The sequence below is a fragment of the Rana temporaria genome, chromosome 1 (assembly GCF_905171775.1).
Source record: "Rana temporaria chromosome 1, aRanTem1.1, whole genome shotgun sequence".
In the NCBI taxonomy this organism is placed as follows: domain Eukaryota; kingdom Metazoa; phylum Chordata; class Amphibia; order Anura; family Ranidae; genus Rana; species Rana temporaria.
This window is the reverse complement of record NC_053489.1, coordinates 255336938-255360763: the sequence shown is the minus strand read 5'-3', so window position 1 is coordinate 255360763 and position 23826 is coordinate 255336938. Positions and strand designations below refer to the sequence as shown.

The 23826-nt window shown below is 43.6% G+C and overlaps 1 protein-coding gene across 6 annotated transcripts in view; it reads right to left on the bottom strand.

Moving 5' to 3' along the window:
* The window catches only part of AP1G2 (adaptor related protein complex 1 subunit gamma 2), a 47581-nt gene that overhangs the window by 7093 nt on the left and 16662 nt on the right, over positions 1–23826 (bottom strand). For 5 of the 6 annotated variants that reach the window (XM_040354413.1, XM_040354432.1, XM_040354438.1 and 2 more), the window contains exons 10-19: positions 23370–23425; positions 21534–21647; positions 20305–20445; positions 20104–20158; positions 16293–16415; positions 13959–14048; positions 12269–12396; positions 6642–6746; positions 1904–2039; positions 192–336 (exon numbers count right to left, since the gene is read on the bottom strand). In XM_040354413.1, coding sequence (XP_040210347.1) covers positions 192–336; positions 1904–2039; positions 6642–6746; positions 12269–12396; positions 13959–14048; positions 16293–16415; positions 20104–20158; positions 20305–20445; positions 21534–21647; positions 23370–23425 — 1093 coding nt within the window. The remainder of the gene's footprint in view (positions 1–191; positions 337–1903; positions 2040–6641; positions 6747–12268; positions 12397–13958; positions 14049–16292; positions 16416–20103; positions 20159–20304; positions 20446–21533; positions 21648–23369; positions 23426–23826) is intronic. The other variant, XM_040354424.1, reaches the window with a different exon arrangement.

Genomic DNA, 23826 nt, shown 5'->3' with positions numbered 1-23826 from the left:
CTGTAAGGATAGCATTCTAACCACAAGGAAGCCATTGTTCCCTGACCACCAATATAAGGGGCATTTACCCTCCGACTCCTATATTTAATGTTATCAAGCATTCCCTAAACCCTGAAAATTATTTCAAGGCTTCCTCTGAAGTAAACAGGCTGACAAAGGCTGGTCTAGTAGGTACAAACTTCTGTAAATACCTGGGGTTGGGGTTGGGGTTTCATCCAGGAGATCCAACAAGCTGCCCCCACTAGAATCATTTTGGTTTACAGTTGATGTTGCCACAATTGCAGGTGTCAGCAGATTTTCTGTGCTGTTTTCCAACAATCCTAAGAGATCAGTAACCTGTAAAATAACAATAAATCAGCATTTTATACACCTGAACTACTGGTTTTTACTCTCTATGATTAAATTGTATTTTTTTTTTTTTCAAAGATTTCCTACTTAACAGTAACAACTGTCAGGTCTTAAAGTTTTTTGTTTTTTTTTAAATAATAGGAGACCTATATTTTATTGTGCAACACAAAGTACACTCTGTGGTCTGTACCCAACTTTCCTTTGCCTTTGTCCCCCATTGTCACCTGCCCAATAGCAGAGTTTTGGATCAATGAGACCTGCATGAACTAATCTCCAACTGTCTTAATGTGTGTGGTATACTACATGACATAATTTAAATTTCCCCACTTCTACTGGTTGAATCATATCGGCATTACAGGATGCATTAGATTGACTGACACATGAGGCTCAATACACAAAGTTTTGACATAAGGATAAGGATTTTTATTGTCCATGTGACTGTAAAGCCTCGTACACACGACCGAGAAACTCGACGGGCGAAACACATAGTTTTCCTCGTCGAGTTCCTTGTCAGGCTGTCGAGGAACTCGACAAGGCAAGTTTCTCCATTCCCGTCAAGGAAATAGAGAACTTGCTCTCTTTTTGGCTCGTCGAGTTTATCTCGACAGTTTCCTCGACGAAAATGTACACATGACCGGTTTCCTCTGCAAAAAAATATCTCCCAGCAAGTTTCTTGCTGGTTTTTGCCGAGAAACTCGGTCGTGTGTACGAGGCCTCAGGCCTCGTACACATGACCAAGAAGCTTGTCGTAAAAGAAAAAATCGTTTTCCTCAACGAGTTCCTTGTTAGGCTTGTCGAGAATCTTGTCAAGCTTTCTTTGCGTAGACACTGTCAAGACAAAATCTCGTTGTTCTCAAACACGGTGACGTACAACACGTACAACGGCACTATAAAGGGGAAGTTTGATTCCACTGGCGCCACCCTTGGGGCTGCTTTTGCTAATCTCATGTTACTGCGTGTTAGTAAAAGTTTGGTAAGAGACGATTTGCGCTTCTCAGTCTGTTACAGCGCGACGAATGTGCTATCTCCATTACAAACCCTACATTTACCAAAGGCACGCTCCCATCTCATACTTTATTCTGAGCATGCGCAGGTTTCTAAGCATACACACGAACGTGTTTCTCGTCGTAAACCAGCACGACGAGGAAATTGAGACTCCCGACGATGAAAAAGAGAACTTGTTTTCTTTTTTTCTCGTCAAGTTTCACGACAGTTTTCTCGACAAAAAACATACACACAACCGTTTTCCTCGGCAAAAAAGCTCTGCCACCAAGTTTCTTGATGGATTCTGTAGAGGAAAACGGTCGTGTGTACGAGGCCTCATCTTCAAATCTCATTGGAAAGAGCTAAAATACCTGTAAAAAAAAAAAAAGATTCCTTCTTCTAGCGTTTTTATTGTCTACAATATTCTGCAAAACTGTTTGCTAAAAGCTGAGAATTGTATGCATTTAATATATGGGAAAATACAAGATGTCATTTCATACTGAAGAAAGAATTTCTTTGTAGTTGTTCAGAGCTATACTGTCCCAGTTCTTCACACACCAAATCTACTTACATGACTTGCTGGTCCGTTGGAGGATAGATTATTTTCTGGAGGATTCTCAACTATGTCTTTATTTTCAGCAATAATACTTTCACCAATCCCTGTATTAGACTTTTCTGGTAATGGCATCTTCTCCAGGATAGCACCCCTGACCAGGAAAGAATAAAAATCAGCTTTACAATGGATCAGCCCTTACATGAGTTGAAAACACTAGTAATATAACAATTATATAGCGCCAGGGCTTTTTTTCAGGGGGAACTTGGGGGAACTCGGTTCCACCACCTTTGGCTCAGACCCTTTGGTGCCTGCTCACCACAATCACTTGTAAACACAGAAGTCTGGTTTCTGTGTTTACAAGTGACAGCTCTGCACTCTGTGTGTAACCCCCTGAACTCTGCACTCTGTATGTAATGCAATCCTGGTATTTAATGCCCCTTTAAGACCCTTCTACTGTTTGTGAAATCTGAACGGGTCGTGGTTGAGTTCCTGCACCTATTTTCTGAGAAAAAAAGCTCTGTATAGCGCTGAACATGGATTTAATAAAAGGTTTCCGCTAAAATAAAAATCATTTAGCAAATGTGTTGGGGGCGGGGTTAAAAGGTTGTAAAGAACACCCCAGAGGGGCTGTCTCAGTAAAGCACTAGTGACAAACCTTAAAGACATGGTACACCTTCTGTAATAAGAGGTATCACGCAAATAGTTAGTTCACCTTTACAAAAAAACTGCCTATGCAGGTAAGGAGTGTCTATAGATGAAAACAAGCTGGGCAGCTATGTCCAAAACAAAATAATTGCTCCTTCTATGGGTGAAGGCCATCTACCTACCTCATGAAGCCTGACTGGAAAACTTCGAAAGCCCCGTACACACGATCGGAATTTCCGATGGAAAAAGTCCGACTGACTTTTTCCATCGGAAATTTTGACCGTGTGTATGCCCCATCGGAGAAATTCCGATGAATTCCATCGGAGTTTAGATAGAGATCATGTTCTATTTTACTCCGATGGAATTCCATGTGAGTTTGGCCGGGCATAAGACATTGTTAAGAGAAGCCTAGCTGTTACTGTTCACCTTCAGCATCACAAGAGGGGACTCTTTCTCTGATTCACACCCTCTTTAAAAGCGTTTTCCCTCCCCTGATACAGCACCTCTGAGCTCAGCATTTGAGAGCTCACTCCTGTGATACTAAGGGTGAACAGTAACGGTTGGGCTTCTCATAACAACCCCCTAGAAGTTTTCCAGTGAGCAAAGGCAATATTCAACCTTGATCAAAGCTGCACTTTTATATATATATATATATATATATATATATATATATATATATTTTTTATCTACAGAGGCCCTTTATCTGCATAGGCAGTTTTTTGGTAAGGGTGAAGTAACCCTTTAAATAGCTATTGGAACTTTACCAGAAAATACACATAAGCATTCACTAGTATGGCAAAAGCGTATGGGGGCATGTCTTGGGTAAGATGCACACTGATACAGTGCAAGAATGTGTGATGAGGTTGATTTACAAATGCAGTTGCCCCAGAGCTTAGAAAATGAGTTGAAGGTTCACTTTGCAAAGAATACCCAATTGCATGCAAGGAAAAGAAAAAAAAACTGCATTTTTGCTTGCACATGATTGTATGATGGAAATCAGCAGAGCTTCTCCTCGTTTACTAAGTTCTTGAGCAATTGTACTTGCAGCGTGTAACTGAACTTGCAAAGTGCACAGTCTATTTACCGTCAGTAAATCCCCAATGGCACTTTGACCCACCTTGCCAACACCACACTTGCACTGTGGTGTGCTGCATCCTGAAAAAAATGCAGCAGGGCCATTTTTCTGTGCATTGCCATTCTATTCATTTGAATAGGTTCCCTTAAATCAGAATACTAGTGTAAACAGACCTTTGATGTTTACAGACCATTTACTGCTCCCCAGAGCTAAATAAAAAGATCCCAGAAATATGCAGCGGTAGAGCACTGATTGAATGGCTGTAGTGCTAACAGGGCAGGGGGTATAGCCATATCGGTCCCTCTATACAGCTTGCTGCCTATTTATTGGCTCTTTTGGCTTCCACTGGGGAGACGTAAAACGGTCTATCAACCGTAACACTTGCCCACAGAAGCTTCACCAGTGAATGTTAATGTGTAATTTCTGGCAAAGCATCAACTGAGAAGGTTTAACCTAAAGTTGAATTCCAGGCAGCAATATACGCAAATTAAATAAATATATAGAAGCAGCTGATTTGCATTTCTGCCCATCCATTCCTGAGATTTACACTGCCATGTCAGGCAGGGTAGATTTTTCTGCAGTTGAATAACACCAACGCCATCAGGGGGTACAGGCAGTACACCTGTAAGGGGCCCGGAGGTCCCCAGGGGCCCAGATGGCAACCCCCTTTTTTTTTTTTTTTTTTAATATATATATTTTTTAATATATTTTTATTTTTTATTAAAGGGACAATTATTTTTTTTTAGAGGTCCGGAGGTCCCCAGGGGCCCGGAGGCCCCCAGGGCCCCGGATGGCAACGCCCCCTTTTATTTATTTATTTTTTATAAAAAATATATATTTTTTTAATATATTTAAATTTTTATTAAAGGGCCAATTTTTTTTTTTTTTATAAATGTTTACTTTATTATATATATATATATATATATATATATATATATATATATATATATATATATATATATATATATATATATATATATATATATATATATATATTTTTTTTTATTAAAGGACCCAGAGGTTTTTTTTATTATTAAAGGGCCCAGAGGTCCCGGATGGCAACCTCCCTTTTTTGTAATTTCTTTAAAAAAATTATTTGTATATATATATATATTATTAAAAGGCCCAGAGGTCCCCAGGGCCCCAGATGGCAACCCCCTTTTTATTATATTATATATCTATATTTTTTTATTTCTTATTTTTTTTGTAAAGGCCCCCCCCCCCCCGCTTCTCAATTTCAGGCGGCAGCACCCCCCTCCAGTTCTCTGCTCCAGGGGGCCCGTGCCTAAAGCTGTGTAATTCCTGATGGCGGCCCTGCCAACAGGTCTTGTACCCCTCTAACTTTTTGACCGGAGAGTGAAATGAGAAGCAGCCGATTGTCGAGCTGAACTCAAGGCCGGCCATAGACGGTGCAAATTTCTTTGCTACAACAACGGGTTGCAGGAAACAAATTTGATTTGAATTGAATTGATTTCCCCATCAATACAGACAGTGCTGACAGGGGAATCCCTCACACTGAGCAATTGTGTTCTCACAGCAGGGGGACAGGGGAAACCATCTCCACCATGAGAACACAGTGATTACTGCTAGCCGCTATAGCAGCCGCTAGCGCCAATCGTATGTAAAATCCAGCAACTGGTTGCACCCAAGTCGATTGATCGATTAACTTGGTACATTCAGCCTGCCCATACATGGTTCAGATCTCGGCTGGTTCCTGCAGAACTGGCTGAGATTCGAATTGTCTATGGCCGGCTTTACTCTCTCCTCCTTTCAGCTTGCTGCTTGAACTGCAGAACACTCAAAAGGCTCTTTGTGCTGCTTCCCTCAAACTCAGTCTGAGCTTTGCTATACAAAGACTGCAAGATTCTAACGCCATGTCAAAGTCAAGTTTTTACACTGCTTGCAATAAAAAAATTAAACATTTTGATGAAGTATTAATGAATGAAAAGTGTATTTATATTAAGCTAGATTCAGATAGGTTTACGCCGGCGTATCAGTAGATACGCCGTCGTAACTCTGAATCTGCGCCGTCGTAAATTGAAGCGTATTTTGGAAACCAGATACGCTTAAATTAGGCTAAGATACAATCGGCGTAAGTCTCCTACGCCGTCCTATCTTAGGGTGCATATCTACGCTGGCCGCTAGGTGGCGCTTCCGTTGAGTTCGGCGTAGAATATGCAAATGACTAGATACACCGATTCAGAAACGTACGTGCGCCCGTCACAATTAGTTACGCCATTTACGTTAGAGATACGCCGGCGTAAAGATAAAGCTGCTCCCTAGGTGGCGAAGCCCATGCAAGGTATGGATGTCGGAACAGGCCTATCTTTTTACGTCGTTTGCGTAAGTCGTACGCGAATCGGGCTGGACGTAATTTACGTTCACGTCGGAACGGCGTACTTTGGAGCAATGCACACTGGGATATGTCCACGGACGGCGCATGCGCCGTTCGTAAAAAACGTCAATCACGTTGGGTCACGAGTAATTTACATAAAACACGCCCCCCTCATCCTCATTTGAATTAGGCGCGCTTACGCCGGATCATTTACGCTACGCCGCCGTAACTTAGGAGGCAAGTGCTTTGTGAATACAGCACTTGCCTCTCTGACTTACGGCGGCGTATCGTATATGCTATACGCTACGCCGCCTCAAAAGTGAGCCGCCCTACCTGAATCCAGCTAATAGTATCTGCCTGGAGTTGAGCTTTACAGGTTGGTTGTGACTCGTGAGGATTATATCCAACACACACACAAAACTTGTATTATCTTTTACCAAAAAATCACAGGCTCTGAAAATGATACAAGCCTATCTTTTGTCATGAATTCCTGTTACAATCCATACACCATAGCTGACCTAGTGTCTGTCTAATTGTTTCTTCTTTCCTTTATATTCACAAACACAAAATCTATAAAAGTAGCAGAGGGTAGCACAATTTTAAGGATATCACCAAAAATATGTGTTTAGAGCTAGTCATTTACAGTATGTTCCAATCCAGACAGTGTCTCCCAATAACCAGTGCTCTGCTAATGGTACCTCATGTGATCATATTTCTTAAACAACGCGTTGTATTCTACAGCTCTCTGTTGTAATTCCACATCATGGCAGCAGCCATATATAGACACCACACGACGTATGCGGCTGCAGGAGAGAAGACGAGTGTGAATACAAATAGCATCTCTACATGTCTTATGTTTTATTCATACTAGACTCAACATTAAGGATATCTGCTTCTTCAATACCCTCACTTTACCTTGGAATGTGTTGTATGCTGCCTGTGTATTGAGCCCAGATCACAGGGAACAACAGCTTGTGTCTGTCCCTTGTGGGCCATTATTCTCTAGGTTCTGGAGATGCATATATAGAATTGCAGAGAGGCAGACTTCCAAAGGGCAAGTTGAAGTCTGGTATGGGGGTCTGGCTTTATTGATATCTTTTTTAAACCCGTGGTTCCATATACGTGCAGTATTTTTTTTTTTTTTAAGGACACTATCATATGAATCACGGAAGCTGCCACCACAATAGAGTATTTCCACTTTTGCAGCCAAATTGGAGCAACACCAAGTTCATATTTGTTACATGTCTTCATTCACATAGCATAACTTAAACAAAAAAATTAACAATTGCAGCTCACCTTTTAGATGCTTTATTTTGAACCCTCTAGCATGGAAAAAGCCTAAGTAGTTTTCTTTGTTTAGCTGGTGGCTAGGCAGTTGTGTTTGCCACGCATTAACCCTATGTGTACTGTGCAGGCAGATCTTCAATTGTACCTAGATGTAAACACTGTCTGTCCTAAGGCTCCATTCACACTAATTCGTTTTTTGATGCATTTTGCAGAAATGCAGGGACATTTTTTAACAAGGTTTCCTATGGAACATGTTCCCATCAATGCTTTTTTGTGCCTCTGCGTTTTTGGAAAGGGCCGGGGACTTTTCTTCCCGCAAAAAGCAGCATTTTGCATGTAATAGAATTCAATGGACCCGCATCCAAAATGCAAGTACCGCGATTTTGCTCCATGATTAAGTCACGTGATGAGTGACGTAATGCGTGGGGGAGGAGCCGAGTGACGCGATCGATGGAGACAGATCCGTATGAGGAGATCGCTACACTGAGCTGTATCAGAGGCGGCACGTTTTTTCTGTCCAGGGATTGGTGAGTGTGAATACAGTGTTGTAGTCCCTGTTCTCCCTGTTGGCTTTACATATTACACTATGAGCATTGCCTTGTGCTTGCCTTTTTTTTCCTGAGCCTTCTTTCTGGACCAGCAAGTGTCAGCAATAGACTGTGGTGGGAAGCGCTGTGAAGGAGTGACCGTACCATAGGAGATTAATATCACTGACCTAGTCTAGATGCACGGGGCCAGATTCAGAAACGAGATACGACGGCGTATCTCCTGATACGCCGTTGTATCTCTGAGTGCGGTCGGTCGTATCTATGCGCCTGATTCAGAGAATCAGTTACGCATAGATATCCCTAAGATCCGACTGGTGTAAGTGTCTTACACCGTCGTATCTTAGGCTGCATAATCCCGCTGGCCGCTAGGTGGAGCTTCCGTATAGTTACGCGAGGAATATGCAAATGAGCTAGATACGCCAATTCAGAAACGTACGTCGTTTACGTTAGGCTTTTTTCGGTGTATAGTTACCCCTGCTATATGAGGCGTAGCTAATGTTAAGTATGGCCGTTGTTCCCGCGCCGAGTTTTGACATTTTTACGTCGTTTGCGTAAGTCGTTCGCGAATACGGCTGTACGTCATTTACGTTCACGTCGAATCCAATACGTCCTTGCGGCGTAATTTGGAGCAATGCACACTGGGATATTTTACGAACGGCGCATGCAGTAGGGTCAAGTAAAATTTAAATAAAACACGCTCCCAACATCCCCATTTGAATTAGGCGGCCTTACGCCGCAACACATACGTTACGCCACCGTAACTAAGGGCGCAAGTTCTTTCTGAATACAGAACTTGCGCCCAAAGATACAGCAGCGTAACGTATCGTAGATACGTTACGCCAGAAGAAAGATGCGCTCATCTTTCTGAATCCGGCCCACGGACTGTGAATTGCCATATTGTTGCCTCTATTGTTTATTGGCACTGATTCACTTATATTACGTCATTGTTTTGGAATACATCTATTTTATTTATTGTTTGCACTTATCATATTGTAGCGCTTGCTATCTGGAGTGTTCACAGTATATGCACGCTGTGCACTGTACAGCATTAAAGGGGTTGTAAAGGTAAAAAAGGTTTTCCCTAAATAGCTTCCTTTACCTTAGTGCAGTCCTCCTTCACTTACCTCATTCTTCCATTTTGCTTTAAATGTCCTTATTTCTTCTGAGAAATCCTCACTTCCTGTTCTTCTGTCTGTAACTACACACAGTAATGTGACACTTTCTCCCTGGTGTGGAGAAAGTCTCTTGAGGGGGGAGGGGGCAAGCAGGAGAGTCAGGACGCCCACTAACACACAACTCCTTTCTCTATCTGCAAAGTAGATAGCGTCCTGACCCTCCTGCTCGCCCCCTCCCCCCTCAAGAGGCTTTCTCCACACCAGGGAGAAAGCCTTGCATTACTGTGTGTAGTTACAGACAGACGAACAGGAAGTGAGGATTCTTTTTTTTTACCTTTACAACCCCTTTAAGGGTTGATTACAGCGCATTATTACATCACATCATATTTATATTGGTTTAGTACACTACATATGTATGCAGCTAATATAATTTGGTCATCTTTGGTGTTTTTTTCTTTTTTGAATCATACCACACTAGCGCTGTAGTACTTTTTTACTGTAAAAAAGTGAAAATTGCCACAAAAAATAAAATTATAAAAAAAACAAAAAAAGCAAAACGCAAATTGCGGTAAAATCGCTGTAAAAACGTGTGTCAAAAAACGCAGCAAGCACTGCACAAAGCACTGCAAAAACGCTCAAAAGCAACATGCATAGGTGTGAATCCAGCCTTAGGCTGGATTCACACCTATGTAATTTTAGGCTCAATTCACACCTATGCATGTTTCTTTTGAACGTTTTTGCAGTGCTTTTTTGCGGTGCTTGCTGCGTTTTTCGAAAACTTGTTTTTACCGGGATTTACCGCGAGTTGTGTCTCTTTGTTTTTTTTATACATTTTTTTTTTTAGCCGGCTATTTTTATTTTTTTACATTTCCTTTAACAACCAGCTATAAACAGGTTAAAAAAACCGCAAAATGCAAATCGCGGCAAAATTGCGGTAAAAACACAGTACTTGCGTTTTGGATGCGGATCCATTGAATTCTATTACATGCAAAACTATGCTTTTTGCAAAAAAAAAATCCCCGACCCTTTCCAAAAACGCAGAGGCACAAAAAAGCATTGATGTGAACATGTTCCATAGGAAACCATGTTAAAAAATGTCCCTGCATTTCTGCAAAATGCATCAAAAAACGCATTAGTGTGAATGGAGCCTTAAAGCCCCGTACACACGACCAGTTTCCTCGGCAGAATTCAGCTTCCGACCGAGTTTCTGGCTGAATTCTGCCGAGGAAACTGGTCGTGTGTACACTTTCGGCCGAGGAAGCCGACGAGGAGCTCGGCGAGGAAATAGAGAACATGTTCTCTATTTCCTCGTTGTTCTATGGGAGCTCTCGCCCCGCCGAGCTCCTCGGCGGCTTCAGTGCTGAACTGGCCGAGGAACTCGATGTGTTTGGCACGTCGAGTTCCTCGGCCGTGTGTACGAGGCTACAGTGTTTTTTGCATATTGCAGATTTGCACTACAGAACGTGTTCCATAGGAAACCATGTTACATGGACTGTAGTGCAAATCTGCAAAATGCAAAAAGCACTAAAACTGCATAGGTGTGAAACCAGCCTAACAAAGGATTAAGACCTGGTTCACACCTATGCATTTTTTTGTGCATTTTCAGTTTTGCAGAAACACAATACAGTCCATTTAACATGGTTTCCTAAGGGTATAGTTCACATCTATGCATTTTATGTGTGCCTAAGGCTACTTTCACACGAGGCGAACTCCGGCGCTATGGGGTCCGCCAGCTCTCGCCGGCTCAGCGGGAGATCTCTCCGCTGATCTCCGCTGAGCCGGCGGATGACAAGTCCCTCTCTGCTCACTGAGCGGGGAGGGGCTTGTGTAGCGCCGCTGTCTCCTATGGAGAGATCTGATGAAAACGGACAGCATGTCTGTTTTCATCAGATCTCATCCGATCCGCCATGGACGGATGGGGATGTACTGCCATACATCTGATTTTGGTGGATCGGCAAGTCAGGAAAGGGGGGGCGCTCGCTCGTCCCCTCCCTTTCCTGCATGCTCGGACACCATTAATTTTTTTTACGTGGGGGGGGTCACCTCTGAATCCATTCTAGACCCAAGGGCCTGGTATGGACCTGGGGGGGGGGGGGCCCCACGCTGTTTTTTTTTTTCAATATATTTTTTTTACCCGGCAATTCTTTTTTTTTACATTGAGCGGGGAAGCTCGCTGACAGTCGATGACTCATCGGTTGTAAAGGATGCGTTGACAGGCTTCCCGGCTCTCCTCCTTAGCAATATACAGTGTAAAAAAAAAACACAAATCACAGTAAAAACGCGTGTCCAAAAACGCGGCAAGCACTGCTGAAACGCTCAAAAGCAACATGCATAGATGTGAATTGAGCCTAAAGGTGTAGAGGTTGGGCTTCTTTCACTGTATGTTAATGAGGGCAGGCTCACTCTAAGGATGGCCATACACAATGTAAATTTCTTTCCTGCAACAACGGGTTGCAGGAACACTTTTTGCTTGATTCCCCCATCAACACAGAGAGTATTAACAGGGGAATCCCTCCCACCGAGCCATCATGTGGGGGCAGGGTTTGGGGCAGAGGAAGCTGTCCCCGCCGGGAGAACACAGTGATTAGTGCTAGCGGCTATAACAGCCGCTTGCAATAATTGCATGTAAAATCCAGCAAGCTGGTTGTACCAAAGTTGATGAAATCGATCAACTTGGGTACATTTAACCTGTTCGAATCTCGGGCAGTTCCTGCTGAACCAGCCCAGATTCGAACCGTCTATAACTGGCTTAAGGCCAACTATAGATGGATCGAAATGTGGCCAAATTTCGATCCATCTAATGACCAGCCTCTGTTTTTTTCAGCTATAACTGCTGGCAGTGATCATTGTATTCTGAGGGCTAAGAAACCTCCCACTGTCAGAATACAATAGCCAGCAGGAGGGATTCCCCTATCAACATTGACTGTGTTGATAGCAGTGTTTTTTGGACACACGTTTTTACTGCGAGGAGGAGAGCCGGGAAGGCTGCCAACGCATCCTTTACAACTGATGAGTCATCAACTGTCAGCGAGCTTCCCCTGTAAAAAAAAAGAATTGCCGGCTAAAAAAGAACAGCGTGGCCCCCCCCCCAGGCCCTTGGGTCTAGAATGGATTCAGAGGTGACCCCCCCCCCCCCCGTCAAAAAAAAAATGGTGTCCGAGCATGCAGGAAAGGGAGGGGACGAGCGAGCGCCCCCCTTTCCTGACCTGCTGATCAACACTGACTGTGTTGATGGGGAAATTAAAGCCCCGGTCTGACCTTTGTGGTGAGGTGAGCAATGGCAGCTCCCGTATTTCCCTTGTGAAAGGTTTACTTGAAAAACATATACATGTATACTTACTTGCATGCTTGCACAAAGAAAATAGTATAACCTACTTCACACTAATTTGAAAGCGTGTGCTCAGCTTCATGATTGCAGTCAGTGTATACGCTCGCGTACTTGGTTGGGAAATGTGGGACTGTAGTACTCCTTCAAGAACATCGAGAACATCATCTTCTGTTACCTGTGCAAATGAATCTATATTCATTTCTGGGTTTGATTTCTGGACAACATCCTGAATGAATTAGGGCATGTCTTATAAATATAGAAGATAATAATAAGTTTGATTATATATGTAGATGTTTAATCATGTTATGTTGCTTGCACTTTTATGCAACTCTTTATGGCCATTAAAAGCTGACCTAGTATCAGAAATCTTTTTTTGATGGTCAGTAATATGTAACTAACAGATCTCTCGCAGAGATCACAGTACAGTACTCACCCTGACAATGCCTGTTTTTTTTTGCTTTAGTAAGAAACCATGTTTGAATAAAAATAGTCCAGACTAAGCAACTAATTGCTCGACTAACTTGCTGTTTTAGAAATGACAACTTTTTGAAAACTTGGTATCTGCGCTCTTCTTGGCTGTGTTCATAAAGGTCTGACACAGATCAGCCCCCGTTGCTGCTTCTCACCGTATGTTTTGCTACACAATTTCAGTGTTGCAGTCTAATCACAAACAGAGATCAGACTGAGCTTGGTTCACACTAGTGCATTTTCAGATGTGAATTGAGTCGCACAGAATCGCATGACAAGGGTATAAATTCACAATAATGTGACTCAGCACAGAGCGATTTTGCAAAAGGCTCCTGTACTACTTTGGAGAGATTCCAGCGTGATTTTGGCCCCATAGAATATGCATTTATTATCAAAGTTGCATCCAAGTGGCACTACATAACCACACTGTTAGTAGGATCAAAATGTTATCGCAGCAGTGTGAACCTAGCCTGAGGAAATCTTTCCCCCTGCCTGCAGCAAACTGATGCCATCATCTCAGCCTAGGCTGAGTTACTTGGCTGAGGCTCAACAACTACTCTACGAGTTGCAAGAAATAAATGTATTTGATTCCGCCATCAACACAGACTACTACAGCCTTTAGAACCACTTTAATACTGCTTCAAGTTCCCATCTGAAGCCTCGTACACACGACCGAGGAACTCGACGGGCGAAACACATCGTTTTCCTCGTCGAGTTTCTTGTTGGGCTGTCAAGGAACTCGACAAGCCAATTTTCTCCATTCCCGTCAAGGAAGAGAACTTGCTCTCTTTTTGATTGGTCGAGTTTCTCGACAGTTTCCTCAACGAAAATGTACACACGACCGGTTTCCTCGGCAAAAAAATATCTCCCAGCAAGTTTCTTGCTGTTTTTTGCCGAGAAACTCGGTCGTGTCTACGAGGCCTGAGGGTTTTCTAATGCAGTGTATTGCTGCATTCACTATATAACTGCATGAACTTCCTTAGCTTAAAGGTTGCTTAGCAATAAATAAGCCTATTCTTATGTATACATGTAACACAAGACTTTGTGGGTGTTATTCAGCAAGACAAGGGCAATTTTCAAATTACAGTAAATCAACCAATTCGAATCAATCTTCACTCTTCTAACGCTGGCAAACTGATATTTTACAGGAAGCTGCGGATTGCAGCTCCTTGTTTTTCATCACTGCTGTTTACACCGTTTTACTAAATAACCTAGCATATCATTTTGAAATAATTGCATATTATCTTCTCTTCTTATCTGATGTCTCACATGTAAAGGTTCCTCCTCGTCACAAACTCCATGCAGTAGGAGATCTCCATATTCTCCAATGCACCATGAGGCCACCTGAACTAATGGTTGCTGTAAAGAGAACAGAGCACTTTAAGAAATTATGTTTTACAAGCTCTAAAGCAGTCTAAGTAACGTAGCATTAGCAAATATGACTGTACAGAGAACAGAGGCAGATCTTTTCGATGATTTGATCAAAACATACTGATACATATTAGATGTTCATCACTAATTACATGTAGTTTTATTGTTAGGATCCTAAATTTGTAGATAGGTGAAAGACTCCATTTTCCCTTTACTTGCCTCTGCAAGGTGTTTGAACCTCTCAATAAGAGAATTCACATTTGCTAAAGGACCAGCTCAGTGATTATATGCAAGATCCCCAGCAGGGGTTCCAGCGATTAGCTGTGAGAGGCAGCTCCATTGAAAGCAATGGGAGGCTGCTAGCTCCGACTGCTAATCCCGCCCACTTGCATGTAATCGGTCATGCAGCGATTACATGCGAGTGATCGGCCCTGACTGGAAGCAGACTGCCTATGCCCAGAATTATCAATATATGGCCAGCCTAAGGCAAGCCATAGATTATGTGATATTCTTTCCTGCAACCGTGGGTTGCAGGAAAGAAAATCTCTTTATTCCCTATCTCTTGATTCCCCATCAACAGCTATAGCAGTAGGCAGTAATTGCATGCTAAAAATCCAACATGCTGGTTGTTCCCAAGTTGATCAATGGGTCAACTTGGGTACAATTAAGCCTCGTACACACGATCAGTCCATCCGATGAGAACGGTCTGATGGACCGTTGTCATAGGCCCCGTACACACGACCAGTTTCCTCGGCAGAATTCAGCTTCCGACCGAGTTTCTGGCTGAATTCTGCCAAGGAAACTGGTCGTGTGTACACTTTCGGCCAAGGAAGCCGACAAGGACCTCGGCGAGGAAATAGAGAACATGTTCTCTATTTCCTCGTTGTTCTATGGGAGCTCTCGGCCCGCCGAGGTCCTCGGCGGCTTCAGGGCTGAACTGGCCGAGGAACTCGATGTGTTTGGCACGTCGAGTTCCTCGGCCGTGTGTACGGGGCCATAGGTTAACCGATGAAGCTGACTGATGGTCCGTTGCGCCTACACACCATCGGTTAAAAAAAACAATCGTGTCAGAACACGGTGACGTAAAACACGACGTGCTGAAAAAAAATAAGTTCAATGCTTCCAAGCATGCGTCGACTTGATTCTGAGCATGCGTGGATTTTTAACCGATGGTCGTGCCTACTAACGATCGGTTAGGAATCCATAGGTTAAATTGGCTTTTTTTTAACCGATGGTTAAATAACCTATGGGGCCTACACACGATCGGTTTTGACCGATGAAAACGGTCCATCAGACCGTTGTCCTCTGGTTAACCTATCGTGTGTATGAGGCCTAAGCCTGCTCATGGATAAAATTTCAGCCAGTCCCTGCTGAACCAGCCAAGATCCATCTATGGCCAGCTTAAAGTGGAGGTTCACCCAAAAAAATCAATTTTTAACATTACATTCAGCCGAGTTGTCCTAATGACAATTGGCTGTTTTTTTGTTTTTTTTCCCGTACATACCGTATTTTCACCGCCGCTTCCGGGTATGTCTTCTGCGGGACTGGGCGTTCCTAATTGATTGACAGGCTTCCGACCGTCGCATACTGCGCGTGACGAGTTGCCGAAAGAAGCCGAACGTCGGTGTGCAGGCGCCGTATAGAGCCGCACCTACGTTCGGCTTCTTTCGGCAACTCGTGACGCGCTGTATGCGACGGTCGGAAGCCTGTCATCAATTAGGAACGCCCAGTCCCGGAGAAGACATACCCGGAAGCGGCGGTGAAAATACGGTATGTACGGGGAAAAAAACACAAAAAAAAACAACCGATTGTCATTAGGACAACTCGGCTAAATGTAATGTTAAAAAAATGTTTTTGGGTGAACCCCCGCTTTAAGGCTTAGTACACATTGGCCGAATGTTGGGTGACATCATCTGGTTAAAAAAAAAAAAAAACAGCCGACATTCGGCCAGTATGGGCTGTTGGGTTGGCTTCTGTCGGACGAGCATGTTGGAAAACCAGCAGCTGACTGACTTCCGATCAGCGCTCTCAGCTGATTGGAGTGTTCTGGCGGGAGGGCTGTCCCCCCTGTCAGAACACAACTGCTCGGCAGGAGAGATCGCTATACTAACTTTGCATAGTTAGTACAGTGGCTCAGATCAGAGATGACAGTTTGTGTATCAGGCTTTGTCTCTGGCTACCCTTCTATCTGTTCTGCTTCTATAATCTGTACTACTATCTTGTTCATGATACCTGGACAATGTCATTCCTAATTGATTTGTAAAGCCTTTGAACTATGTAGCCATGAAGCTCTGAGGATCCGATGATCAGCTGGATAAGGTGTGAGACAGCATCATCGCGAACGCTCTCGCCAGCCTGCAAAAACAGCCAATACACAATTCACTTAATATAAGTGCAGACATTTACAAACAAGTTAACTACATAAATGTTTATAGTTAAGATATTGAGTATTAATTAAGTTCTCCAGAAATAAGAAAAATGCAAGATATGAGTAGACGAAAGTCATCTTATCAGGCTGGTTTGAACAATGATCTTATGTTTTTGGATGCCTGAAAATAGGACCAACCTGACACTGTTAGGTGAATTATTGAGCAAACAAAAAGCCTGCCTGATGGCTCTTGCTTACAAGGTTCAGGCAATTCACCTTGAAGGCAGGCAGGCTGCAGCTCCACACATACAGTGTCTTTAAAAAGTATTCATACCCCGTTGAAATTTTCCACATTTTGTCATGTTACAACCAAAAACGTAAATGTATTTTATTGGGATTTTATGTGATAGACCAACACAAAGTGACACATAATTGTGAAGTGGAAGGAAAGTGATAAATGGTTTTCAACATTTTTTACAAATAAATATGTGAAAAGTGTGTCGAGCATTTGTATTCAGCCCCCCCAGGGCCAATACTTTGTAGAACTACCTTTCGCTGCAATTACACCTGCAAGTCTTTTTGGGGATGTCTCTACCAACTTTGCACATCTAGAGAGTGACATTGTTTCCCATTCTTCTTTGCAAAATATCTCAAGCTCTGATAGATTGGATGGAGAGTGTCTGTAAACAGCAATTTTCAAGTCTTGCCACATATTCTCAATTGGATTTAGGTCTGGATTTTGACTGGGCCATTCTAACACATGAATATGCTTTGATCTAAACCATTCTATTATAGCTCTGGCTGTATGTTTAGGGTCGTTGTCCTGCTAGAAAGTTACCTCTGCCCCAGTCTCAAGTCTTTTGCAGTCTCTAACAGGTTTTCTTTTAAGATTGCCCTGTTGCTGGCTTCATTCATCTTCCCATCAACTCTGACCAGCTTCCCCGTCCCTACTGAAGAAAGGCATTCCCACAACATGATGCTGCCACCACCACCATGTTTCACGGTGGTAATGGTGTGTTCAGGGTGATGTGCAGTGTTAGTTTTTGGCCACACATAGCGTTTTGCTTTTAGGCCAAAAAGTAAAATTTTGGTCTCATCTGACCAGAGCACCACTGAGGCCTCGTACATACGGCCAAGTTTCTTGGCAAAAACCAGCAAGAAGCTTGCTGGTTTTTTTTTTTGCCGAGGAAACCGGTCGTGTGTACACTTTTCGACGAGGAAACCGACGAGGATATCGTCGGGCCAAAAAGAGAACATGTTCTCTATTTCCTTGACGGCAATGGGAAAATTTGGCTCACCGAGATCCTCGGCGGCTTCGCAAGGAACTCGACGAGCAAAACGATGTGTTTTGCCCGTCGAGTTTCTTGGCCGTGTGTACGCGGCCTAATAGTTGTCCTGTGGACAGATTCTCCCACCTGAGCTGTGGATCTCTGCAGCTTCTCCAGAGTTACCATGGCTGCTTCTCTGATTAATGCTCTCCTTGCCCAGCCTGTCAGTTTAGGTGGACGGCCATGTCTTGGTAGATTTTCAGTTGTGCCATACTCGTTCAATTTTCGGATAATGGATTAAACAGTGCTCCATGAGAGTCATGGCAGTCATGGTTGCAGTACAGCCCCATTCACTTGTATTTGTTGTGTTCGTCAGCAGTATTGCATGAATGCTGCATAGTTTTGCCATGCCACAAAGCAAAGCATTACATCTGCGGCTATATGTGTTACCCCCTCTGCCCACTTTTGCATAATTTGGGTGGGCAGTAAAAAAAAATCTTTTTTTAACAAAGCCTACCTGTCCAGAAGTGGTCAAACAAAGTTAAAATAAGAGAGAAATAAACAAAAATTGTAATGAGCTGTCTTCTTTTACCCTGCTGCATTAGATACAGGCCCAGACCTGGTATACATAGAAGCAGGGGCGTACCTAGAGCATTTGGCACCCGGAGCGGATCCAATATCTGGCACCCCCCCCCCCACACGTTAAAATGTAAAAACACCCCACTGTGCCCCCTGCATACCTCTGCATCCTTCAATATCTTTTTGTTACTACTGTGTACCCCTCTCCACAACTGCACCGCTGGACCACTTTACATAGCACAGTACCCTGCACCGCTGGACCACTTTACATAGCACAGTACCCTGCACCGCTGGACCACTTTACATAGCACAGTACCCTGCACCTCTGGACCACTTTACATTGCACAGTACCCTGCACCTCTGGACCCCTTTACATTACACAGCCCCCTGCATCACTGGACCCCTTTACATTACACAGCACCCTGCATCACTGCACCCCTTTTACATTACACAGCCGCCTGCACCTCTGCACCCCTTTGCATCACATAGCCCCCTGCACCTCTGGACCCTTTTACACTACACAGCCCTCTGCACCCCTTTACATTACACAGCACCCTGCACCTCTGGACCCTTTTACATTACAAAGCCACCTGCACCTCTGGACCCCTTTACATTACACAGCACCCTGCATCACTGCACCCCTTTTACATTACACAGCACCCTGCACCTCTTTACATTACACAGCACCCTGCATCACTGGACCCCTTTACATTACACAGCACCCTGCATCACTGCACCCCTTTTACATTACACAGCCGCCTGCACCTCTGCACCCCTTTACATCACATAGCCCCCTGCACCTCTGGACCCTTTTACACTACACAGCCCTCTGCACCCCTTTACATTACACAGCACCCTGCACCTCTGGACCCTTTTACATTACAAAGCCACCTGCACCTCTGGACCCCTTTACATTACACAGCACCCTGCATCACTGCACCCCTTTTACATTACACAGCACCCTGCACCTCTTTACATTACAAAGCACCCTGCATCACTGGACCCCTTTACATTACACAGCACCCTGCACCCCTTTACATTACACAGCACCCTGCACCCCTTTACCCTGTGCCTCTGGACCCCTTTACATTACACAGAACCCTGTGCCTCTGGACCCCTTTACATTACACAGAACCCTGCACCCCTTTACATTACACAGCACCCTGCATCACTGCACCCCTTTTACATTACACAGCCGCCTGCACCTCTGCACCCCTTTGCATCACATAGCCCCCTGCACCTCTGGACCCTTTTACACTACACAGCCCTCTGCACCCCTTTACATTACACAGCACCCTGCACCTCTGGACCCTTTTACATTACACAGCCACCTGCACCTCTGGACCCCTTTACATTACACAGCACCCTGCATCACTGCACCCCTTTCACATTACACAGCACCCTGCATCACTGGCCCCCTTTACATCTCATAGCCCCCTGCACCTCTGGACCCTTTTATATTACACAGCCACCTGCACCTCTGGTCATGTCAGCTAAAAAAAAAAAAAAAAAAATGTTTTTTTTTTTTTTTTTAATCGGGATGGTGTCACCCCTCTAGTGGGTGTCACCCGGTGCGGCCCACACCCCCCGCACCCCCCTAGCAACGCCACTGCACAGAAGTACTTATGTCAAAAGCAAGGTATTAAAAAAAGCTGGATTCCTAGAAAGATTTTACCCAGAAATAAAATACAGACTCGTTTAACAGCTATACCTATGGCTTTTCCTGCATTTTTTTTAAAAGCTTTGGCTTAAATACATAACAGTAACAATCACACTGTATGGGTTGCTGTGATATAGCGTGCAATAAGTAAACAGCAATATCACTCACTGTAATTAGTGTCTCCATTATAGTATCTATGTGCCAGCGCTTCGAAGGAGAGAACCTGGGGAGGAAAAATAAGTCAGTTTTCACTCTACTTTAGAACTCCTGCAGTGAATTTGTGTGAAATTGTAATTTATTCTTTTTCTCAGTTGTTATGTTTTGTAATCTTCAAAGAATTACAAATTTGATGTTGCTGCATTATCTTACTTCTCAGCACAGAGGAAGATTCCAGATGTGCACTGTTCCTTCAGCTCTGGTGAGCAATTCCGCAGAAACTTCTGAAGCTCTTTCATCATTACTCGGATGTTTAAATCATTCACAAGTGCAAAGCTCAGCTCCAGAGCCCTCCTTAAAGAGGCAAGGATGAACAATTTTAGCATATCTTAAAACTGAACTTTGTCAAATAAGCTAAACACACAGTTAAAATATATTTATGGGAACTGATGTGCCTGCTAAAGAATATGTAATTCCTCGATGCCAGTCCTGTAATGCAGGCACCCCTGGAAGAAAGTACGGAAAGATCTTCAACCTCCACTGAAATAGCAGGACAGACTAGACAGGAACAAAAGTGTATTTTTGTGCGTGTACTCGAGAGAGGAGCCGGACTGCAGGAGTTGGGAGTAGGCAGGCCTCCCCCAGAGGCAATCGGCCACCTTTCTCCATGCCTCGGGTGGCAATGGTGGGTGTGTGAGGGGGTCCTCCCACATAGCCCGCCCTACCTGCTCCGCTTTGAAGCCCAACGGGAGGATCTAGCCCGCTCAACCAGCCCCGTTAGTCCTTCGCCTCTCTTTTTAGAGACCGCGTGGTCAAAGTGCGTGCATGTTAACCCAATTTCGGGTGCGTGTAAGTGTGGTGGTTTTTGTGGGAGGGGGGTGGGCGTGATAAGCACATGCTTACCTCGCATAGCACACCCACGGGAGCCGGGCTGAGACCACCAAACTCAATTCACATGTAGCCGAGACCGGGATCCGAACCCCTAGCTGCAGAGGTGAATGGCTTGTCAGCGCAAGGGGGGGGGGGGTACCCTGTTTTGACAGATACCCGCTCCCACTTCCGCTTCTGATTGCCTAAGGCTTCGGGAAGTTCTCCTTCCCAGAGTCTTCTGGAACACATGACAGGTGCTAGAAGACTTCAGGACCAGTCACAGCCCACTCGCGCATGCGCAGTGGGCACCCGGCTGTGAAGCCACAAGCTGCCACAGCCAGGTGCCCATAGTAAAGATGCCAGCGCAGGCCAGGGAGGATGCAGGTAGAACACGACTGGGGTGAGCACACAGCTGGATCCTGGGACAGGTAAGTGGCTGTTTATTAAAAGTCAGCAGCTACAGTTTTTGTAGCTACTGACTTTTAATTTTCACTTCAGAGACTGAAGTTAATAATTATATACTTTAATATATAGCACAGTGACACACATATTATATTCTGTGGTGTCCTTACTTGTTAACAGATGCATCCGTCTGTCTGAGGCATTCTACAATTGTACCCCGATGTCTCTGTACTGCCGCATGATCAGACTGTACTAAGCGTTGGAGGGATGTGAGGGCAACATATCTAAAAACAAAAGCAATATTAAAAGAAACATTGAAGTGGATTTACTAAAGGCAAATATTCTGTTCATTTTGCAAGGGAAGTTGTACTTTACAAATACATTTTTCTCAGAGCTTAGTGAATGTGGTAAAAATGCACTTTGCAAAGAGTATCCAAATACCATGCAAGGAAAATAAAAGAACAGCATTTTTGCTTATACATGATTGAGTGACAGAAGTCAGAAGAGCTTCACCTCAGTCACTAAGCTTTGGGACACATTTCCTTGCAAGGGTGTAGGCAGGTTGAACTGTATTTGGTTTTGGTGAGTTAGCGTCTGGCCGAGGCTAGGGAAGCGGGTTAACTTGTAGAAGTTCTGTTCCTGGGCTTTTTGGCCCTAGCTGGCCTTCCTGTGATATAAAAAGGCGCTCTCCAGTCAGCTTTCCTGGGGATTGCTCTGCTTGGTCAGATATTCGTAGCTGTCTGTGTGTGGATTCAAAACATCGGGACTTTTGGAGACAACCAAGTCATGGACAATGCCATAATGGACTCTTACCTCACAGGGATATGCCTGGGCAGTCACACTGCTATAGTCAGGGGAAAGACGTTAGTAAGAAGTAACTATGGGGTATGAAGTAACACCATTACAAAGGTATAACTCAGCAAGACAAGAAGAGGAGTGTATTTGTTAGGAGTAACCAAGTACAATTGCAAGACACCTAGAAACCAGTCGTTAGGTGTGGTACCCGGTAAGGTGACAGGTCATGTGGTAGCAAGGTGGTCGATATTCTGGCTCCCTTCCTCAAGGTTGGTATCCAATAGCGACCAGATCTGAACCCGCATTATGAAGATCTATGGCCAGGCCACAAGGCACGGAAGGTGAAAGAGGTAATAAGTACATGCACGAGGTCTGTGCTAGGTGCGCGATAGGGCTCCATTCGGTTACTTCGTGAGAGGTCTTGCCCCCCCCCCCCGTAAGATGAATAGTCTATTTGCCTTTTGTAAGTCAACCCTTTTGTGTATTATAATATACAGACAAAGCTGGATATAACAGACTTTAGGGGGGCTGGACTGTGCCCAATGGGAGAATACAATGCCCGATCTTTGGTGTTAGGGGGAGAAATAGTGTTAGTGGGAGGAATAGTGCCCCATTTTCATTGTCAATGGAAGGAATTATGCCCCATCGTTGGTGTCAGTGGAAGGAATAGTGCCCAATTGTTGATGTCAATTGAAGGAAATATGCCCCATTGTTGGTGTCAGTGGCGGGTATAATGGCTCAAGGGCCGGAAAATGCAAGCAAAGGGCCACAGTTTGGAGACCACTGGCATATAAAAACAGATGGCATTACTAAAATCATATACAACACAGAAGTAATTTTAAAGTCACAGGATTCTCATAACAATAATGATCATTTCATTTTTTATTTCATTAGCTGAGTTTGCCAGATTTTCCTTGACCTGGCCATTATTTAAGATTTAGGGGGGCATTATGGGTATTGTGATTGATTGTTCTTTCATTCTTTTTGCAACTCATAATGACAAATAATAGGGAAATAACCTGACAACTAAAAATAAGCCAGATTTATACACTTACTTTACTGCTACTTAGTACACTACTACTACTTAGTACAACGTCAGTCTGGCACACTCAAAGCTTTAAGAAGTATGCAAGCACTTACCTCTAAGCAATCTAAAAATTAGCTTTTTTAACTTTTTGGAAAATAATAACAGAGCAACAAAAAGATTATACCTAATGTTCTTATCGTTGCTTAGCAGAAAACGTCCAAGTATGTTAACAGCAAGAACCTGTGAGAAGAAAATGCAAATACTAAGAAAGGAATAGACTTATTTAATACTTCTTTTGTACAATAGCATAGGGAAAATCACCAAAGTTTAATCATATTTATCTGCAGACCATTGAAAAAGTAATACATAGCAGACATAGCAATAGTCTAAGGATATATAAAAAAGAAGGCAAGTAAAGCAATTGTTAAAAGCACAGTAACCTCACAATTATGATTTGCCTAGTTGTGTCTAGTACAGAGAATGTATGCACTGGATACATTTTTATTTTACTGTGCTGTACAATACATGCACACATTTGTGGATCCCGACTGTGTCTAAAATCCACCATATTTGTTAACTGTTTGAAATGTAGTCAATCATATCCTTGCTACATTGATGTAATAATAGACTGCGAGGTAAAT